The following is a 19908-nucleotide window of genomic DNA, read 5'->3' on the forward strand; positions in this document are numbered from 1 at the left end:
ATTACACGTTTAGCGCATGCGTAGATCCCAGTGTTTATAAGAATACTTTTTCTGATAACGATTTAGTTTTTTAAAAATATCTAAATTACTATATATTTATAAATTATTAAGTAGTAGTATTAAAGGTGATAAGAACTCAGAGAAGTTGTAAATATCAATTTAAAAATATTTTTAACCTTATGCCGGTTCGTTCTGTCAATTGGATTGGATTTAAGTAATAAAGAAGCACAGCAATATACATCTTAATTTAAGTTATATTAAATTTTTGAACAATTGTTCAATTACTATTAAATAAAATATTTCCGAGCCAACTTTAAAAATATTTGAATATCCCTGATTATTTTCATCTCATTTTGGAATTTTCCTTTATTTGAGATATGGTAACACTTAAGCACAATGTGATTTAAAAACAACTATAATATTGATATGCAAAAATAATAGAAACTAAAACACGACTAGAAAAATGGAATAACCGACTACATTACTTATCACTGAATAATAATGATATTATTCAAGGGAATTCGGAGGGTGCAAACCCAGCTAAAAACGCCTGTTGACTTGGTGCTCATCCGGGTGAGGTTCTCGAGCATTACGCAATGCCCAACAAACTATAACTTTCATAATTATTTGTTAGTACTCCACGGCGGCAACAGTATCGCCATCACCCCAAGATGACAAAAGTGTCAGTCCATTGCCGCCAGTGTCCCAGTCGGGAAAAGTGCAGTTTTTACCCTGGGTGCCCAGTCCGTACACCATTCCCGGGAAAACGTTCAGTCAGTACAAGAAACTGTCTAAATTCCGGCTAACATGTGAGTGATGTGGCTTGTGGTGTATAGACCATCGTAGCTAAGAACAATCTCAATTCCAGCTCTGGTGGTCATAACGGCCATGGGCGGCTATGCAATGGCACCGGCTGCATTTGATCCCGCCTCGTTTGCGATGTGCACGCTGGGCACAGGCCTCGTTTCGGCTGCGGCGAATGCCATCAATCAGTATCACGAAGTTCCCTTCGATTCGCAAATGTCCAGAACAAAGAACCGGGTGCTCGTCACCGGCCAAATGACTCCTCTGCACGCAGTCACCTTCGCGGCGGTATCGGCAACCGCTGGACTGAGCATGCTGTATTTCGGGACAAACGGATTGACGGCGGCGCTGGGAGCGGGAAACCTCTTCCTCTACACCACGATATACACGCCCATGAAGCGGATCAGCATAGTGAACACCTGGGTGGGATCGATAGTGGGTGCCATTCCGCCCCTGATGGGCTGGGCGGGATGTGCTGGCACCCTGGACGCGGGAGCCATGATCCTGGCTGGAGTATTGTACGCCTGGCAGTTTCCACACTTCAACGCGCTGTCGTGGAACCTGAGGCCGGATTACTCTCGTGCCGGCTACCGGATGATGGCCGTCACCAATCCGGGACTTTGTCGCCGCACCGCTCTGCGATATTCGGTGGCTATCGCCGGACTTTCGGTAATGGCACCGGTTCTGGACGTGACGAACTATTGGTTTGCTTTGGAAACACTACCTCTTAACGCTTACTTCGCATACCTTGGTAAAAATCTCTTTTTCCTTTTTAAGCCAAGCACTATCTCAAACATGGTTCTTTTTTAATTGCAGCATATAGGTTCTATGAAAAGTCGGACAGCGGGAGCTCTCGGAAACTCTTCCGATTTTCTCTAATACACCTGCCCGCGCTGATGCTGCTGTTTCTGGCCAACAAAAAGGAATGGTATTTCAGCAAACCTGCCGGAGAGGAAAAGAAAAAGGATTCCGCCTACATTGCAATCAAACAGTCTGCTAGTAGTCTTGGAAATGTCCTGCCCGTAGCCGTAGCGGAAGGACCGAGATAGTAATATTAACATTGATACAAAAAAATGTTAAGTTATGTTACTAAAATATACTTAGTGTTCTGCAACTTGTAAAAACAAATAGTCATTTAATATTTAAAAACCGTACCTCCGTGGGGCAAATGCTTCTTGCTTCAAATAAAATGACCATATAAAATGACCATGTCCTTACATCTAGTACAATTCTGAAGCTTACTAAGAAATAAACAAATTTCGTTTGGATATTACGTTTTTCGTTGACCGTTGAGAGGTGGAAAATTCCTTTGGTCTTCACCTTTAAATGGGAAAACGCCACCGCAAGTTTATAATTCATCAGCCTTGTTTTCTGAAATTATTTAAATCCTAAAACGTGTAGTGTGACCAAATTAGTTACTATCAAGTGAATTACTATTTCACACGTTCCATCAAGATAAATATTTCACATGAGTCCCCTTGGAATGGATCTGTTCGAATGTTCAAAAGATATGTAGAGCCCCAATATACACCATTCCTCAGTCTTCAATAGTTGACATTACAATTAAAGAGGGTAATGTTTTACCTTATGTTTAAATGCTGAATGGTTGAAATAACAAAAACATATTTTAGCATTATTTAACTTTTTTTTTTATTGTTTTATATAGTCCATTAGTGTTGTTTTTAACCTAAAATGTTGTAATTAAGCAAATAATTAAACGCCTAATATATTTTATGGTTTTGGGCATATGCGAATAACAAAATGGATTACAGTTTTCCACTTCTGAGTATAACTCGCCGTACTTGCTTATTTAGTGGTACATATTTATTTTTTATGTGTATAAATGCGTATATAAATATAATATAATTTAATTAGAGACTTCGCGCTGAGCTGTGTTTTTAATAATTAAATTAGAACTAGTGTGTGCTATAAAGATTTAAAATTATATATCAAAAATCGAAACAGTTAGGCTGGGATGTAGTTTGTGAGATTTCGGTATTTAGAACAACGGCGGCCCTTCTAAACGTTCCGCAACATAAACTCGATATTTTAATTTTAAGCGAATGGGAATATTTAACAAAAGGCAAAAAAAAATAAATGTTAATTTTATAATTTTTCAAGGACCATTTATTTTATTTACGTTAACATTAGTAGCTGAAAATTGTATCGATAACTGAGATACCAAATCCCTATTTTTGGTATATTTACTAGTTCATCTCAGCAATATTTTGGTCTCACAAATTGACATTTCTTTGATGGTTTTCATTGTCTTCTATTACCTGTTCCGTCTTACCACCTAAATTAAATAAACAATTTAACTACTCAACGCGACACAGTGATGAATCATGCAGATGCGAGTGGCGCTGGAGCCCTCGTTTGGTAATTTGAACGGGAAACCAGATCAAATGAACGCAAAATCCGTGGCGAACCACTGGAGTGAATTATTTTTAGTGAGCTGAACGTGGATTGTGACAATGAAAAATTGAGGAATAGTGTTTACATTCATTTTATAATTTATTTTAAAGTTATCTTTTTTATCTCGAAAAAGGAGAGGCGTATGAAAGTTTCTTTACACAGTGCAAACACATATAAATTTCTAATTATGTATAATGTACCACAAAAGTTTCGTCAAGTTTGTCGATTGTGCCTCACATTGGTTAACGAGCGCGATGTTGCAGAACTACAAATTTACGATGTTTTATCGCAAAATAGTGCCCAAGACAGAAATTCGGCCGAGTTCCGCAGAGACGAAAAGCGTGCTGGCGCCCCGAGCCCCAATCTGTGCAGCTGCATCGGTGATAACTCGCTATCAGTATCCGTAGTGCTGACCAATAACGAAACGGTTACGGGTCCAAGCCAACCTAAATCGCAGTCCCTTCTTTCCCTAAATCAAACGCATTACACACCAAGTGTGCCTTCTGCTGCGGACACAAAGTCGAGTGAACGCGAACGCCAATGCCAATTGGAGTCGGACATCGCCGAAAGATCAGTATTCAAAAGTCAGTCATCGTCATCGTCGACGCAACAACAACACCAACAGCAACACCAACACCAACAAAACATTGCATGTGGGGAGGCCCATTCCCATTCCCAATCCAAATCGAAACTCCCGCGGGAAGAACTTCCAGTTCCAGTACATAATCATAATCAACGCGAAGACACAAGAGTGAATATAACAAAAATAAGCGGAACCGATAACTACGGCCAAGAGCACGGCAGAGATGATTCATCACCACATCTTACATTTCAGATATTCAACTGTCTCTCTATTAAGGTAAGCAGATTTCCATCCAACACATTTGCACAGAAACGAATTTACATTAATTACGCACACACACAAGCGTGGATATACGGTGTGTGGATATATCCCGTATACTTACACACACACACACTCGCATTTGCGAGTGCTCGCCGTGGGGTTGTGTGCGTTATCTATGTGATTACGACACCACACGTCAAAATAATAGGAAATGATTGGGCCGCTTTTATCCCATGGCCTATTAACAATCGGTATCAATTGTTTGGTATTTTTTCGATGAACCACTTCGAGGCAATGCCCCACGCACACAATCACCAGCCAGGTCGTACATCAGTGTCCCACACACGAATGTAAATATTGATATGTAGCTATGTATGTATGAACGCGTTAGAGACCTACATTAATCCACGCCAGAGATAACATTTGTTTCAATACAATTTGATTGGCTTAGTACCTACCTGTATACATAGGGCACTTTCTGTTTCAAACATAACACCACTGAACGAACTACATATCTACAGAAATATATATTTGTTTATGTACTTGTTATTATCAAATAAAACCTATTTAATGCCTTTCCCTTTTGATCTCTTTTCGGAAGGTTACTTTTTAATATAAAATTTAAATTATGTATTTTATTTCTTGGAAATCTTTGCATTCATTATATATAGCCCATATGGTTTTTATTTTTGTTTTCTTAAATTATTATTCTGGGTTATGTTATTATAACAGTACCAAAAGTAAATCCCATATAGGGTTAAATATAGGTAATTATTTCTTATCTTAATCTCAATGTTTTGAACGTTTTAGGTGTATAAATATGTATGTTTACACCAATTTGAGCCACCTAGTCGAGTCTGACTAACCAGTCATCAAACCCATCAATCGATTTTATTACCACCATACCCCTTACTCATTGCATCATTCTCATTACAAGCTATGTATTTTCATAATAAAGTTATAAAAATAAATCTATTTTATTTTCAGGTACTGCCGAACGACGAATTACCCAGCGTGATTTGCGGTGACTGCAGACAAAAATTGGATTCGTTTGAAAAATTTCGTACCATGGCGCACAACTCACAAATAGCTTTGAAAGAATTTTTGAACTTATCAAAAAATCAGAAACTGGTAAGTATTGATAAAAAGTGTAACAGTCATCAGGCACAAATCAATATGTTGTTCTCCAAACCTATATAATTTACTTAAATGCCATAAATGCCAGTCAATTGTATTGTAATCAAAATGTTAAAAGATAAAACAAGTAAACAACTGTAAAATATCTGTGACTATTTTGAAACACTCCGACAGTATAACTCATACAACAAATCTGTTTGTGCTCTACATTACTAATAACTTGTGCTTTATCCTAAACTAAATGATTTAAATTTTTCTCAGGACGCAAATGATTTGGAAATTAAGCTTGATGCAATTTTGAAGGCTTCATCAGAGGCTATAGCGGCGAAGGCTCTGACGGAGCTAAGCACGTTCTCTAAAGTTAAGTACGACCACAGTAAAATAGATTCCAGCATCCAGCCCGGTTTGGATCGGAAAATCGAGATTAGCAATCAAGAAGATAAGTTGCTTATGCCACATAGCTTATATCCAAGTTTATTCAAATCAATTAATATAAAAAGCGATCAAAAAAATATAATGCCTGGATCCTCACACAGTCAGTTTGATTCAAAACTGGGGAAGGACTCGGAAATCGAGAAATATGAAAATCTACAGCAGCAGCTTGAAACAGCTGCTGTTCTAATGGATATAAGCAAAAAGATTGTAATTTCCCCTCCATGCTCGAATCCCCAATCTCCGTGCTTTTCTGCAGCTGTAGATACAAGTATTAAAAGTTCTGTGATAAAATCAAAACGTCCATTAAACCAAAATGAAATTCAGGACGGAGTTGAAATTGACTTATCCGTCAAAAAACAAAAGAACGATTACTCTAATCAACGGAACTCGGCCCCAATACACAATTTTTGCCAAACTCCAATGCTTGATATTCAGTCACACTTAAGAAGTGAAGAGGATTTTCAAAACTACAGTATTACCATTAACCAAGTTGGTGGGTCCGACTACAAATCGAAGGCTCCGAAGGCCAGCACCGGCTCCTTACTAGACTCTGGCGACAGCTCCGACTCTCACAAACTGGAGATGGACATCACCTCCTCAATTAACGATAGAAAGACCCCGGATAGCCTTAGCTCGGATCACGCCACGGACGCGGCAACTACTCAGCTCTGGCAGGCACTGGCCCGATCAGCCGGTAAGTACCATTTACAATCAGTTTAATTAGCTCTATAAACTAAGATCCTCTTTTTAAGTTTTCGCATTAAATCGGAATTTATTATTTTTATTTTACTTTGACTTGTCATTCTAAAATGTATTTTATGTCTACGTTAAAGCTAAAAGCAAAGAGGAAAATCAGGCAACACAAATAATCCGTAGCATGATGAGCCAGTCTTTTGTGTTTCCGGTTCCGTCGACAGTATCATTTACAAAAGTACCTGAAGAACCCATAGCACTATTAAAGGTATGTGATGGATTTAAAATTGAAATGAAAAGTTCTATGAAAATCTAACAAATTTACATTTTTAAACTTTAGGATCTATCAGAGGCTCAATCCAGCAAATCAAAACCATGTAGAAGAAAACAAAGTTTTCCTACCAAAACTGATTGCATCGATGTAGTTAATGAGAATGTGACTGATACCTATACCACTTCAGAAGCAGCTCCGGAGGAAAAGAAAGATAAGAGGGTACACAAATACAGTTCTCTTTACTATTGCATCTACTAATTGTATATTTTCCTTTAGAACATTAACCTTTTTAATGCCATACCTGGTGCTCAAAAAGATATGTCATGTTCGAATTGTGGCACCCTCACCACAACAATTTGGAGGCGAAGTGTTCGAGGAGAAATGGTTTGCAACGCCTGTGGGTTGTATTTCAAGCTGCATGGGGTCAACAGGCCGCATTCTATGAGACGCGATACCATACACACCAGACGCAGGCGTCCTAAAGAATTGGAGCGATCTAAAAAAAGTGAGTGATTTTTAATGCTTTCTACTTGTCTACGCTACTAAATGGGAAGAATCCAACGGGAGAAAGCAAGCGTTTCCGACTCTTTGTTATATAAAAATCTGCAAATTGATTTAATTCTAGTTCTGCCTAAATATGATATTAAATACATTCCCCACATCTATTTGGTGTTCGTCTTTGAAAATATAAACAACAAAATAAGAAAGAAGGCTAACTATGAATGTGTTCAAAAACAACAACTCCACTTAATTTTTCTTTCGTTCCTATGGCAGCTATATGATATCGTAAATATAAATTAAATCCGTAATTTTGAAATAGTAAACTATTACTATATTTAATGCTACATTCTAATAAATTAAAAAACGGCGAAACTATAACTTTGTTGCCTTGTTATGCTGATTAGAATATAAATATTTTAAAGGGTCGGAAAACGTGTAAAACAAGATTATTGTCTAACATGTTTTTTCTCAGGCCTGCGAGGTTTGTCAATTGTAATAGTTAGCTTGTTTGCTTATTTCCGTCTATAACTAGATAATGTAAGTGCCTTTTATTAAAAGAACTATTCTATTCCATTTACAGAACACAAGCAAATGTCAGCATGTTCTTCAATGGAACCAACGAAACCAGAATTCTTGACGTCTAGGGAACCCCTTGATATTTCTGGCTTGGTTTTAACTGTAAGTATATATATATATTTTAAAATTACGAACAAGTTGGTTTAGTTTTTGTATGCATGCCGAGTCCATTTAGCCTCGTATCTTTTCACCTACATAGGGAGCTTTTTCTAAAGGAATTCATTCACTTTAATTTCGTTTTAAATTAAATTGAGGAAATCATTAAGCAAACCAAAAAAATCTGGTGATTTCTTTGCAAAAGGAATTCTTATAAATTTCAGCAAATTTATTTGGCTCTTGGTACTCGTGAAGAGAGAGGGCAGCCAATTTGACCCAAAACCTTTCTTATTTTTCGTTTAATTTTAGAAATACAAAAAGGAAATTGATGACTCAGAAACCGCAGCAGCACTTAAAGATATTTTATTAAGGCGGAAGAAGTCAAATTCTATGCCGGCGTTTAATGATACCTGTGAAAGTGCGGACCTATCCGCACCGCTTAACCTTGTTTCCAGTGAAAATAATGCAAAGTTAACATAAAACGCCAAATATATTCCCCTACTCACTTTTCAAAAAACAAATCTTTAACACACATTTTGTTTATTTATGAGGTCGCATAAGAGAAAAGAAACAAAAGGTATAGGATTAAAAATACGTATAGATTATTAATAAAAAATTTCATTCTTTAAAACTACATTTTATTCATTTGTATCTTTAAAAACTAATACCAAAATACTTATTAGTGTAGAAGAGGTATACAAATTGAACCAGTATGTCAAAACTTTTTAATAATATCACACTAAACATAGACCTTAAGAAAGGACATCATTACTTAATGCAATTAAATTAAAAATAAAATTTATTATATTTATATTTATTAAACCATTTTACAGTATTTTTAATTTTTTAATAACACAAATTGCTTCTATTAAAATGAAAAGTTCAGTTTTAACAATGATTTTTCAGCTGTCTTTGCAATTGAACAACTTATAAAGCTAAAAAATAAATAATGTTTTAAATCTCTTGCCTATACGAAAATCATGTGATAATATAATAATCTCCACAAAACATTTTAATAGTAAAACTATGCAAAAAGCAATAATCACGCAATGCAAACTTTTCAAGGAAATATTTAAATTATATACAATTATAAGAAACTAAAAACTTAATGCTGTTTTCGAATCTACATAAATCGTCTAAATAAAATAAGGACTTCATATTAGGCTAAGATACAAAAATATTACTCATTTATTTTTTCAAATAAAATACTCTATACAATTTTTAACAATCACAATAAACTGGTTAATGTAAAATGTAAATCAAAAACTGATTGTGTTTTAATCAAAGCTTGATACTAAGCGGAATCTTTGGATCGCATCGAATTTGGTCATCAGTTGTATATTTGTTAAATCAATATATCAAAAATGACCCGAAACTAGTATACTAATTTTTTTTGGTGATATTAAATACAAATTGACTGTTTAATGTAAAAATGTGAACGGGCTATTAAAGTAGTTAAACTTCTTTCGATAAATATCGATTGGTCTTCAACACCTTCCACAAAAATGTTAGATCATCGTTTTGCTAACAGACACTTTAACATTTCTGTTATGAAAATGGTAATAAGTGGGGAGCGCTGCGGTAAAGGGTAAGCGAGTAGAGATGGGAAAAAATCGATGTTGGACCGCCAATTATCGATGTAACTGATGTTTTGGCATTGACGTTTCTCCATCTCTATTGTTTTGTTATCAGCGTTTTGTAAAGCATGTTGGAAAACGGTGAACACTTTTTTGAGGGGGTTGAAAAACTCCTGGAAATTTGGTTCGAGGAAAGCCCCAATAGCGAGAATGATCTGCGTAACATTAGCAGGTAAATATCTTAACGAGTGACAATCCTTAACAGCTGAAAAATTGTCAATAAAGCAAGGCGCACAGTCACGGACAAAAGTTAATTTATGCGCCTTGTACTGTTTCTCCTGCCTTCTCAAGTAAATATTAATAATTTATGCTTAAAAGCAGAAACATTTATATGGTTTAACAAGATAAAAAAAAACGTGCAACAAAGATGACAGAAAAAATTGCCGGCGCACAGTGGCTCGTTTGCTCAAAACACGTTGCAAATTTAAAAACTTTTGAGCTATTAATGTTATCTACTTTATTTTTTTATTAATAACTAGCATTGCCCCAAAATTCTTAAGATGTTACATCAATGAAACTTAAAACTCAAAATTCTCATTCTAAAAGAAAAAAAAAAAAAATACGATCCAAAATAAAATTAAAAAAAAATCTATTTCAGGAGTTGAACCCATTTAATTTGCTCCCATAATTTTGATCTGCACTTTAATGTATTGTAATTTATAATTTTGAGAAAAGCAGTTTAAGTCCCAAATAGTTTTAATTTAATAGTCATTTGGTGTTGAATATCTTACTCATTTCCTAAAAGAAGTGTATCAAAAGTTTTCCAAAATTCAACAACACGAAATTCGACTTTTGCAACAAGTTTTTGGAAAGCGAGCCACTGTGCGGCGCTAGAAGAAACGCTACAGGGTTTCATATTAAAGTATAGATTAAATTCAAGTACAAGGTGTAGATCTTTTGCCCTGACCGTTCGAATTGATAATGTGTTCTAATCAAGCACGTTTCATTATGCCAAAATTTATTTTGGTGAACCTTCAATATATTTTTTAATCGAAACTCTTGAATCTTCTAACGAATCTAAATATTATTATTTCAGATCTGACTGGGAAAACTTACTAAGCAATGTCAACTGTGAAATAATCAGCTTTTTTAAAAACAATGCTATAGATGCATTTGTATTAAGGTAGTAGATTATTTAAATTAATAGTTTAATTTTAATTTATGTAAATAACAAATAAATGTGAAGTCGACTCTCATTATATTTTACTCATTAAACATTTCAAAAGATAAATTATTCTAAGAACTACTGAAATTGTTCTAACCCATCTAAAATTTATTTTCGGTATAGTGAGAGCAGCATGTTCGTTTCAAAGCGAAGATGGATACTTAAAACTTGTGGAACAACAACTCCTTTAAAATGTCTAAGTCTCTTGTTAAAATTGGCAGAAGCCAACGGATTTGAGGTGGTTACAGACTTGTTCTACTCACGAAAGAATTTTACTAGACCGGAAGCACAGGTACAAAATATATTCACTAAAATCATTAGCATTTTGTCACTGGCACTTTCTTTTATCCAGATAACTCCACATCAGGGCTTTACCGAAGAGGTTACTTTTCTGGACTCTATTTTTCCAAATGGAAGATCCTACTGTCTAGGCTCAATGAACTTGGAGTGTTGGTATCTCTATACATTCAGTCGTTCTGATGTCAACATTACTCCCCAACACATAACGGATGATAAGGGCGTTGACTCTGATCCAGATCAGACTATTGAAATACTTATGCAAGACCTAGATCCTGAAACCATGTCGATATTTTACAAAAATCGATTTGAAAACGCTCATGGGGCCACTGTGGTATGAAGAAATCAATATTCCAAAAATCTATAAATATACAGTTCTTTATTTCAGGAATCTGGAATCGATACAATTTTGCCGAACATGCATATTGATGATTTTCTATTTGATCCTTGCGGATATTCCATGAATGGAATTAATAATAAGGTAACATTCTATTTTTAACAGAAGAAAGAGATATTTTGATTTGCTAATTTATTTCTACAGGGGGAGTACATGACGATTCACATCACTCCGGAAAATCAGTTTTCGTATGTGAGCTTTGAAACCAATGTTGCGTTGAGTAACTATAGGAAACTTATTAACCAAGTTATCAACACTTTTAAGCCGGGCAAATTTGTTGTGACTATTTTCGCTAATAAGGTACTTTGCTTTGGACTATTCTATATTATTTATATATAAATACTCTTTTTATGCAACAGTGCTCTCTGGCTTACGAAACTATGAAGGATTTGGAAGTCGAATACTCCAAGGAATCGGATTGGAAACGAACGGACATGCAATGTTGTAATTTTCCATCTTACAACCTTCTTTTCGCTCAATATTCTTTAGATGAAAAAAATGGTGATAACTTATGAAATTCAAATTCCAAGATCTATTGTGATTGTTTTACGTATGTGTAACCATACTTAAGTTCGTTTGTTATTGATTATTCAAAATAAAGGTCGATTAAACGATATAAGTCTCATAATTCAAGTAGTGAAAGTAGAAAAAGAAAAAAATTAAGAATATAAAATACCGACTTTTGTATTTTTTATAAATTTTTCCCATTTTTGTTAAAACTATAGGGTGCAAATTGAATGTAATTTTGTTTACTAAATTTTAAATATTTTGAACTTTAAAGAGTAAGTAAAAAGTTTAATTATTTCCAATTTTTAATTTTTTATTTATTGAAAAACGAATTTTATTTATTGTAACACACTTTTAAGTCCAAGATACAACAAAATTAAAAAAAAATTTAACTATTAAAATATATGAAGTGGTTTAAGATTTATTAACTTTTAAAAATGCCATATAAGGATATTAATCGACATAACAAAAAGTTATTTATTTTTGTTTCATCTTTGCATCACCAAAAGATAAAAAATTATAACTTTTTTATTAAATATTTATGACTTTATGATGTTAAACTGTAGCCTTCCAGGGTATGCATTATTATCTGCTCTATGAAAAGATATGTGAGATACAGCATACTTTTTGGCTGTATTAGACTTTTAAAATTGTAATTCTTATCTTTTTAAATTATTTGCCAAAAAAAAATTCATCCAACGAAATTCTTTAAAATGCTGGTACTTATAAATCAATTTTATCAACAAAAAAAACAGACTTTTGGACAAAATTCGCACCTGATGGACCAGTGTGCAATATAAGTACTAAAAAATACCCAATAACTGGAAAATTTTCTACATTTCAAGTACGGGAGAAAGTATCGGATCTGGACAAGTGTCATACCCACGCACATCACTAACAATATTTGACAAGTCGAGCCGAGCCAAAAGAAAATAAAAATGAGTGCAATTTCTAATGAAAACATTATTTGGACCATAAAAAACGGGGAGTTTGACGCTGTGCAGGCCGCTTTTCAGAACGATGTGCGTTTGCCCATGTACATATATACTTCTTTCGATTTAATTAAATATATGTACCTGTATACAGGCACAAAAGGTGAATGAGGAAATTAAGGGACGTTTCCCCGTACACTATGCGGCGGATTTTGGCCAGCTTAATGTGCTCCAGTTCCTGATTGATATAGGAGCGGACGTCGATGTGAGTAGTTTATTTTGCTGAAATTCATGATTGTGATTCATTGAACATACGGCACTTGAAAGTTGTAAGGCAATAGCTGGTTACATACATACGTATATATTCATTTTCGTTAGTCATAATCCAAAGAAGTTAAAACCAGGTGTGCCCTTAACAATAGCCGGCTTTTTTTTTTATAACGCATTTTTAAACTAATTTTAATTTGTAATGCAGAGAAAGGACAAACATGGTATTACCCCTATTCTTGCTGCCATTTGGGAAGGACATACAAGCTGCGTGGAATTTCTTCTAAAAAAGGTTCGATTGCTCTGCTTTATTTCAGCTCATGAATTAAGTAAAGATATTTTTTGTTGTAGGGAGCTAATAAAAATGGTTCTACTCCAGATGGCCAAAGTTACCTCGAAGCAGCGGAAAAGGACGAAATTAAAAAATTACTTGCTTAATTTTTATGTGTAAATTTAGGATACAAACCTTATGTTTCAGTATCAAATGCAATTTTAAATACAGCCGTGTATAGCTTTTTAATTACTGCATTTATTTATATATTTTGGACTAATTGGAAAATTATTAGATTAATATTTACAAGACCATAGCTTTAATAATCGTCTTGTTTTAAAGTAATCTGGAAAAATAATACTATTTTACATTTTAAATACATTTATATAGTTAATTCTTTAGAACAAAAAGAGAATCAACGATGTAGGTGTTCATAACAACTTTTTTACTTAAGTTTCGATTTACAAAGCCGGAAAAAACCAAAGATTTCAAAATTTTAAAAGTCAGCTGATTCTATGAATAGAACATCCCTTCTGCAAGCAGAGAAGATATCGATAAGTCTACAGCCATCACTAACGTGAAACACGAGCTATTTTATTTGACTTATTATTCAGCAGTTTTTGTAAGTTCTGTGCCAATCGCCTAGGAAATTTGCACACAATGTTTCGGCCCGAGAAACATGGCCTTGAGCCAGACTTTCAGCTAACGAAGTTTACGACCCACACTGGATGAAGTTGCAAAATCCCCCAAAAAGTACTTGAGAAGTACCTAAGGGGAACAGAAATAGTAAATAGAAAAAATGATGGATTCCTTATCGGTAAGATATGTGATTATCAAAAGGATTATATGATTGTCTTAACATTAAATCATTCTTTAAGGCTCTGGAATGGATTGTGCAGTTATACCGCTGAACCGGCACAAAGATTATTTACTTGTTCAAACCGTTGACTTCTTTTATCCTATGGTGAACGACCCGGAATTATTGGGACGTATTGCGATTGCTAATGTCTTGAGCGATGTTTTTGCGGTTGGGGTGACGGATTTTGATTCAGTGGAAATTATCGTCAGTACATCGACGAGCTTTACTAAAAAAGAACAAGACGTTGTCATTTCACTTATCATAGCGGGTTTCCAAAACTCTTTACAAGCCAATGGCTATCATAAAACTCCACTTGTTATCAGGCAACTTAAGATCAATCCTTGGTGCATTGTTGGCGGCATTGCGACGTCTGTCTGCCGAAGCGGGGAAATAATTTTGTAAATATCACATAACATAAATACCTTAATATATAATTAACAAGTTGTTTATCTTAGACCTTCCAATGCCCAGCCTGGCGATGTTTTGGTCCTTACCAAACCATTGGGAGGCCAGATGGCGATGGATGCTCACCTCTGGCAACTTAACCAGAATGAAAAGTACACAACACTGCTGTCTGAATTCAGTGACGATGATATCAGGGAAACTTTTCAGATAGCAGTCAAATCAATGACATATTTGAACAAGAATGGTAATTTTAATGTTCAGTACTCTTTTGTGAAAAAAATTTAAAAAAAATTGTTATTCCAGCCGCGCTTTTAATGCACAAGTATCAAGCTCATTGCGCCACGGATATCACTGGGTTTGGATTATTGGGACATGCCCAGAACCTCGCCCAATTTCAAAAGCAGAAGGTCCTATTCAAAATCGATCAGTTGCCAATCATCAAAAATGTACATAAATTAAGCTTACTAATGGGCCAAAGTACAAAGTTGCGTTCTGGTAGATCAGTAGAAACCTCTGGTGGATTGTTAATTAGCCTTTCTCCGGATGCCGTCGATAAATTTTGCCGGGATTTTGAAGAAGTTACTAACGGAGAGCAAAAATCATTTAAAATTGGACACGTTGTAGCCTCGAGCGAGTCTGATGCAGTTCTTTCTGATGAAGTAGAATTCATTGAAGTCAGCCTTTGATTAAATGGTACAAATTGATTATTCAACCCATGACGAATATTTCAAAAAGGCTTTTTGGCTTGGAAATATTTCGAATTTTATTATGCACAAGTGTCTAATAAATTTGATGATTAATTAACCTATTTAATGTGTTTGATTTAAATTAGTTATAAGTTAAATATGATCGGTGGTCGATAGCCAAATAATTTATCGATTTTATTTATAAATTTGATAACAAGAGCCAGAATGTTTTTTCATCCTGTCCTTATCTCTAAATTAGTTTTTATATTCATTCATATTTTATTAATATTCTCTGTTTTAGTATACTGCACCCTGGGGCCATAATATACCAATAGTCAACATCTGTACAAATACATTTTACGGTTACTTTAACGGCGCAGGCAGTTGTCCTTATTTGGTGCTTTATTTTGTTAGTAGCCTCCCCACATGAAAAACACCCTTAACGGGAACAACTAAAGGACGGCAAAGGACACGGGCATCGCCAAAATATTTGGATAGAAAAATAGCAAGTAAAATGTTGAGCAATCATTATTTGGCTTTAAAATAAACTAGCCAATTGAATCCGCCCAATAAAGTGACCATTGCTAAAGTGAAAGTAGCCATCCAAGTGTAACAGTTCATTCAACACAATCAACAAAATGTTCAGGAATAAAAATGAGGGGAATATTGTGTACAAATGCACAGTGCGACTCCTCGATGATTCCGATGTCCTAGAATGTGAATTTCAGGTTTGTGCTGCTCTTGAACTTTGCCTTTTTTCGACCAAATTGTCCTACATTCGTGAGTGAATAAGCTGCCGACATTTAAAGGATTGCTCATCTGCACTTGATTCATTATGCATTGCTGTAATGTTATTCTGCCACAAACAAATGTACCGTTATATGAATAAACGAAAGTTTACAGTTGATTTCTCGTCAAAAACCGCGACTAAGTGTTAAAAAAGGGGCCTAATCTAAAAATAAAGTAATAACTTATTAAGGGTCCTGAATAAATACATAAGATAAATGACTTTATTTTTATTTTACCTATAAGCTCGTGCAATAAACAGATGGGTGGCTAACGCCCTTTATGCTTACCGGCAAAAGTGTCCTTCATCATCCCTTTAATCAATTTAAAACACAAATTCTTTAGTATATCTTTAGCTAGTTAATAGAGCTTTATTTATAAAACAAGAAAATACTTTGAGTTTTATATTTTATCTAGTGAAATGGGTTTTTAAATAAAGTTTTGAATATGTTAAAATGTTTTCGAAATAACCCTTCCTAAAAACTTTACCATATGCAAAATAAACAGTTAATGCTTCGTTTCGATTTAATAATTTCAAAATAGGTAAATATTTAAAGCCCCGATCTTTTAGAAACTACTCGGCACTTTTCTACCAAATTGTTTAAACGCTTTTCAGATTTCATTTAGTTTTTAAGTCACAAAATAATCGTTTAATTAAAACAAATCATTTTTCATACAGCCGTTCCACAAAGGTATTTACCTATTGGAGTATTTGTGCGGTGAGTTGGAGATAAAAGAGAAAGATTACTTTGGCTTGCGATATGTTGACTCCTCAAAACAAAGGGTAAGTTTGGGTTTTTAAAAATTTGTGTACACAAATTTATTAATTATTTTCAACAGCACTGGCTCGACCTCTCGAAATCAATAATTAAGCAATGCAAAGGTAAGTAAACTTATAACCAATGAATTCTCGATTTATGGTCATTTAACTTTTTGTGCAGAACTGGATCCTCTATTGTTTTCGCTAAGAGTTAAGTTCTACCCAGCGGATCCATTTCGACTGACCGGAAATGCAAGGATTATGTTATATCAGCAATTAAAAAGGGACCTTCGGCATGGTCGATTGTATTGCTCCTTGGGCGAGGCAGCCGCACTGGGTGCTTTAATAGTTCAAGGTAACTTCTTAAATCTTTTGAAAATATGTTATGTAACTTATACATTGGATACCATTTGCTGGATAGAAGAGCTTGGCGATTACAATGAAGATGTGCATATAGGCGGCTATGTATCTTCCATAGAATTAGCCCTACGCCAGACAGAGTATCTGGAAAAGAAGATAATCGAGCTCCATAAAAAGCGAGAGCCTGGACAGGATCTCTCCCTGGCCATGGACGAGTTCCTAGGCATAGCACGGGGCCTGGAGACCTACGGCATCGATCCCCATCCGGTAAAAGATCACCGGGGATCGCAGCAGTATATCGGAATAAATAACTCGGGTATCAGCACCTTTGTCACCGGCAAACGATCTCAACATTTTCGCTGGAATGAAATACATAAGATCAATTTTGAGGGCAAAATGTTTATAGCCCATCTCAGCTATACCGATGCCAGCCGTGAACCTGTAAGTTGTAATATATATATTTAAAATTATAATTAATTTTCTTTTCATAACCTTTGTTTAATGCACCATTTTGCTTTAGAAAAAACACACAGTAGGGTTCAAGTGTCCAACCGGCGCCGCTTGTCGATATTTGTGGAGATGTGCCATAGAACAAATGCTGTTCTTTACGTAAGTGGTTATTAATATACATTTATCTTTGTATATTAATGAATTGATGCTCCCCCTAGATTACCCAATAGCCAAAGTGCGGCTGTGATTTCGGGAGGAGGTTTTTTCTCCTGGGGCACGAAATTCCGATACACTGGAAGAACTGAGCGCGAAATTTTGACTGAAAACATAAATGCATTGCGGGAACAAAAAATAAACAATTCGAATTCAAGCAAGCGAAAGGCAAGCAGCGTGCCAGCAACGCCGTCCAGTCCCCAAGGCGATTTAGCACAAATCCGTAAGTTTTTGTTTAGAAGCAAGTTTATTTGAAACCCATTGTTCTAAAGAATTCGCGTTAAATGTCAAAATATCAAAAAAATAATGCAAGGCCTTCAACCGCATTTAGTTACCAATTAAATTACTCCGGCAGATAAAACTAAATAATCTTCACTATTATCTTTCAGGATATAGCAGTTTACCGAGATCGACGATGTCAGAGCCTTTGGGATACGGCATGCCGAACGGACACTTCTACGGGCAGGATGGTCACGGCGTGGGTGAGGTCAATGGTGGCATCCAAATATCCAGTCTGGAGCCCGTTTGCGAGGAGGCCCGGCTGAGGTCGTCCAACATCGAGGGTGTCAACTACTTGGCGACCCAAATGGGGGGCTACGCCTACCGGGACTCCATCGAACATTCTTCCACTGAGAGCGGGCTGACCGTGAATGGCTACGACCATCCGAGGAAGCACAACGAAGCCAAGCAGCACGGATCCTACTCCCCCAATCTGTACTACGGACAGTCCGATGTCGCCTCCAAGTCCAGTTCGCCATCCGATAAATTTCTGCACGCGGATCCATCCGCACGGAAGGTCAAGAAGTTCCGTAAATTCCACCTACTACACGCCTTTGTTCCGTCCGTGATTTTTGTGGCTTTTGCGATGGCCGGAACTGCCGTGTTCATAATGGAGTCCGAGTCGGAAGCCTTCGAGCAATTGCGCAACTCCCCCGAAATGCTTTGTTTGCGCTACCAATACTACCAGCCTTTGAAAGAGTTTGTGTTGGAAAAGTTGGGTCGGAGAAAATAAGGGCTCTTCAATTACGTAGAAGCATGTTTGATTCCATTAGCAGCTGCTGTATCGGGTATTTTAAAATGTATTTAAGTGAATTCTTTATTATTATGCTATAACGATTCCATATTAAAAACAAAAGCCTGAAATTTATTTTAACATTTAACTAATTCGTTCTGATTGGGTGCTGGCAAAACACCTAAAATGGGGCAGCAAGTTTGGGACTTCCAAATGGAAAACCGCGCTTAAAATCATCATCAACACTAAATACTTTTCTAGTTTTCTTCAAAAGATGACTTCGATAAAAAACGTGTATTTAATCTATATAAGCAAGCATTGCTATTTTTCGGAAAACAAGTACTAGAATATTTTGTAAACACAATAACTCAAAATTTCAAAACAACATTTTAATGCATATTTTAAGAGACTTAGGCCACAACAAGACTTTAAAGATATACCACTTCGAAATCGGATAATGGCAAAACAAGTTATGGTACTAGAACTGCAGGTTTTTGGTCACTTTTCTGCAGTGCTACTTTTCGGAAAACAATTAAAAAGTTATATCGATGTTGATGCAGATTTTAGGAGACATAGGCCACAAGACTTTAAGGATATACCACATTAAATTCGGATGCCTGAAAGAAAAGTTATGGATTTAGAACCGCAGGTTTTTGGTCACTTTTCTGCAAAGACGATTTTTTCGGAGATTTAGAAAGGGATTACATCATAAAAATTGCTAAAAATCGACCCGAAATTACAAACCAATTTTTGAACGCAGAGTTTAAGAGACTGAAGCCCCAATACTTTAAAGATATGCCATTTTGAAATCGAAGGCTTGCAAGAAAAGTTATGGAATTAAAACTATAGGTTATAGGTTATGTCAACAACTTAAAAAACCCATACTTTTAAAACAAAATTTAAATGCAACTTTTTAGAGGCTTAAGCCACAAGACTTTAAAGATATACAACCTTGAAATAGGATGCGTGAAAGAAAAGTTATGGATTTAGAACTGCAGGTTTTTGGTCACTTTTCTGCAAAGACGATTTTTTCGGAGATTTAGAAAGGGGTTGCATCATAAAAATGGGAAAAAAATCGTTCCGCAATTACAAACCAATTTTTTTAAGCAGATTTTTAGAGGCTTACACC

The 19908-nt window shown here is 35.4% G+C and overlaps 6 protein-coding genes across 6 annotated transcripts; all 6 read left to right on the plus strand.

Annotated features, from left to right (window-relative positions):
• Positions 1–350: 350 nt before the first annotated feature.
• LOC128262454 (protoheme IX farnesyltransferase, mitochondrial) lies at positions 351–2033 on the plus strand. The gene is made up of 4 exons (XM_052996726.1): positions 351–573; positions 635–809; positions 869–1555; positions 1621–2033. Exons 1-4 carry the CDS (start codon positions 502–504, stop codon positions 1851–1853), a joined length of 1167 nt encoding a protein of 388 aa, XP_052852686.1. The 5' UTR covers positions 351–501; the 3' UTR covers positions 1854–2033.
• Positions 2034–3050: 1017 nt separating this feature from the next.
• Positions 3051–9041, plus strand: LOC128262444 (uncharacterized). The gene is made up of 8 exons (XM_052996709.1): positions 3051–4078; positions 5051–5194; positions 5462–6329; positions 6469–6596; positions 6669–6821; positions 6879–7107; positions 7684–7781; positions 8085–9041. Exons 1-8 carry the CDS (start codon positions 3362–3364, stop codon positions 8253–8255), a joined length of 2508 nt encoding a protein of 835 aa, XP_052852669.1. The 5' UTR covers positions 3051–3361; the 3' UTR covers positions 8256–9041.
• Positions 9042–9393: 352 nt separating this feature from the next.
• LOC128262456 (S-adenosylmethionine decarboxylase proenzyme) lies at positions 9394–11890 on the plus strand. The gene is made up of 7 exons (XM_052996728.1): positions 9394–9584; positions 10449–10535; positions 10701–10869; positions 10930–11208; positions 11263–11355; positions 11416–11571; positions 11631–11890. The coding sequence occupies exons 1-7, from the start codon at positions 9481–9483 to the stop codon at positions 11784–11786; spliced, it is 1044 nt and encodes a 347-aa protein (XP_052852688.1). The 5' UTR covers positions 9394–9480; the 3' UTR covers positions 11787–11890.
• A 751-nt stretch (positions 11891–12641) lies between these two features.
• Positions 12642–13497, plus strand: LOC128262461 (myotrophin). The gene is made up of 4 exons (XM_052996735.1): positions 12642–12800; positions 12865–12975; positions 13186–13269; positions 13329–13497. The coding sequence occupies exons 1-4, from the start codon at positions 12717–12719 to the stop codon at positions 13413–13415; spliced, it is 366 nt and encodes a 121-aa protein (XP_052852695.1). The 5' UTR covers positions 12642–12716; the 3' UTR covers positions 13416–13497.
• Positions 13498–13798: 301 nt separating this feature from the next.
• On the plus strand, positions 13799–15318 carry LOC128262455 (selenide, water dikinase 2). The gene is made up of 4 exons (XM_052996727.1): positions 13799–14065; positions 14127–14505; positions 14563–14756; positions 14816–15318. The coding sequence occupies exons 1-4, from the start codon at positions 13909–13911 to the stop codon at positions 15196–15198; spliced, it is 1113 nt and encodes a 370-aa protein (XP_052852687.1). The 5' UTR covers positions 13799–13908; the 3' UTR covers positions 15199–15318.
• A 221-nt stretch (positions 15319–15539) lies between these two features.
• On the plus strand, positions 15540–18932 carry LOC128262448 (FERM domain-containing protein 5). The gene is made up of 9 exons (XM_052996717.1): positions 15540–15707; positions 15774–15926; positions 16664–16768; positions 16825–16867; positions 16926–17099; positions 17166–17545; positions 17625–17713; positions 17773–17990; positions 18157–18932. The coding sequence occupies exons 2-9, from the start codon at positions 15837–15839 to the stop codon at positions 18777–18779; spliced, it is 1722 nt and encodes a 573-aa protein (XP_052852677.1). The 5' UTR covers positions 15540–15707; positions 15774–15836; the 3' UTR covers positions 18780–18932.
• Positions 18933–19908: the final 976 nt, after the last annotated feature.

The sequence above is a fragment of the Drosophila gunungcola genome, unplaced genomic scaffold, assembly GCF_025200985.1.
Source record: "Drosophila gunungcola strain Sukarami unplaced genomic scaffold, Dgunungcola_SK_2 000001F, whole genome shotgun sequence".
In the NCBI taxonomy this organism is placed as follows: domain Eukaryota; kingdom Metazoa; phylum Arthropoda; class Insecta; order Diptera; family Drosophilidae; genus Drosophila; species Drosophila gunungcola.

Excerpts from the sequence above, each read along its gene's own strand:
- LOC128262454 (XM_052996726.1), top strand. The coding sequence starts at position 502 with ATGATATTATTCAAGGGAATTCGGAGGGTGCAAACCCAGCTAAAAACG. Across the intron at positions 810-868 it reads GTCTAAATTCCGGCTAACAT|CTCTGGTGGTCATAACGGCC; the intron begins GTGAGTGATGTG and ends TCTCAATTCCAG. Across the intron at positions 1,556-1,620 it reads CGCTTACTTCGCATACCTTG|CATATAGGTTCTATGAAAAG; the intron begins GTAAAAATCTCT and ends TTTTAATTGCAG.
- LOC128262444 (XM_052996709.1), top strand. The coding sequence starts at position 3,362 with ATGAAAGTTTCTTTACACAGTGCAAACACATATAAATTTCTAATTATG. Across the intron at positions 4,079-5,050 it reads TCAACTGTCTCTCTATTAAG|GTACTGCCGAACGACGAATT; the intron begins GTAAGCAGATTT and ends TTTTATTTTCAG. Across the intron at positions 6,822-6,878 it reads AGGAAAAGAAAGATAAGAGG|AACATTAACCTTTTTAATGC; the intron begins GTACACAAATAC and ends ATTTTCCTTTAG.
- LOC128262456 (XM_052996728.1), top strand. The coding sequence starts at position 9,481 with ATGTTGGAAAACGGTGAACACTTTTTTGAGGGGGTTGAAAAACTCCTG. Across the intron at positions 9,585-10,448 it reads GATCTGCGTAACATTAGCAG|ATCTGACTGGGAAAACTTAC; the intron begins GTAAATATCTTA and ends TTATTATTTCAG. Across the intron at positions 11,356-11,415 it reads TGAATGGAATTAATAATAAG|GGGGAGTACATGACGATTCA; the intron begins GTAACATTCTAT and ends TTATTTCTACAG.
- LOC128262461 (XM_052996735.1), top strand. The coding sequence starts at position 12,717 with ATGAGTGCAATTTCTAATGAAAACATTATTTGGACCATAAAAAACGGG. Across the intron at positions 12,976-13,185 it reads ATATAGGAGCGGACGTCGAT|AGAAAGGACAAACATGGTAT; the intron begins GTGAGTAGTTTA and ends TTTGTAATGCAG. Across the intron at positions 13,270-13,328 it reads TGGAATTTCTTCTAAAAAAG|GGAGCTAATAAAAATGGTTC; the intron begins GTTCGATTGCTC and ends TTTTTGTTGTAG.
- LOC128262448 (XM_052996717.1), top strand. The coding sequence starts at position 15,837 with ATGTTCAGGAATAAAAATGAGGGGAATATTGTGTACAAATGCACAGTG. Across the intron at positions 16,769-16,824 it reads TTGACTCCTCAAAACAAAGG|CACTGGCTCGACCTCTCGAA; the intron begins GTAAGTTTGGGT and ends TATTTTCAACAG. Across the intron at positions 17,991-18,156 it reads AGGCGATTTAGCACAAATCC|GATATAGCAGTTTACCGAGA; the intron begins GTAAGTTTTTGT and ends ATTATCTTTCAG.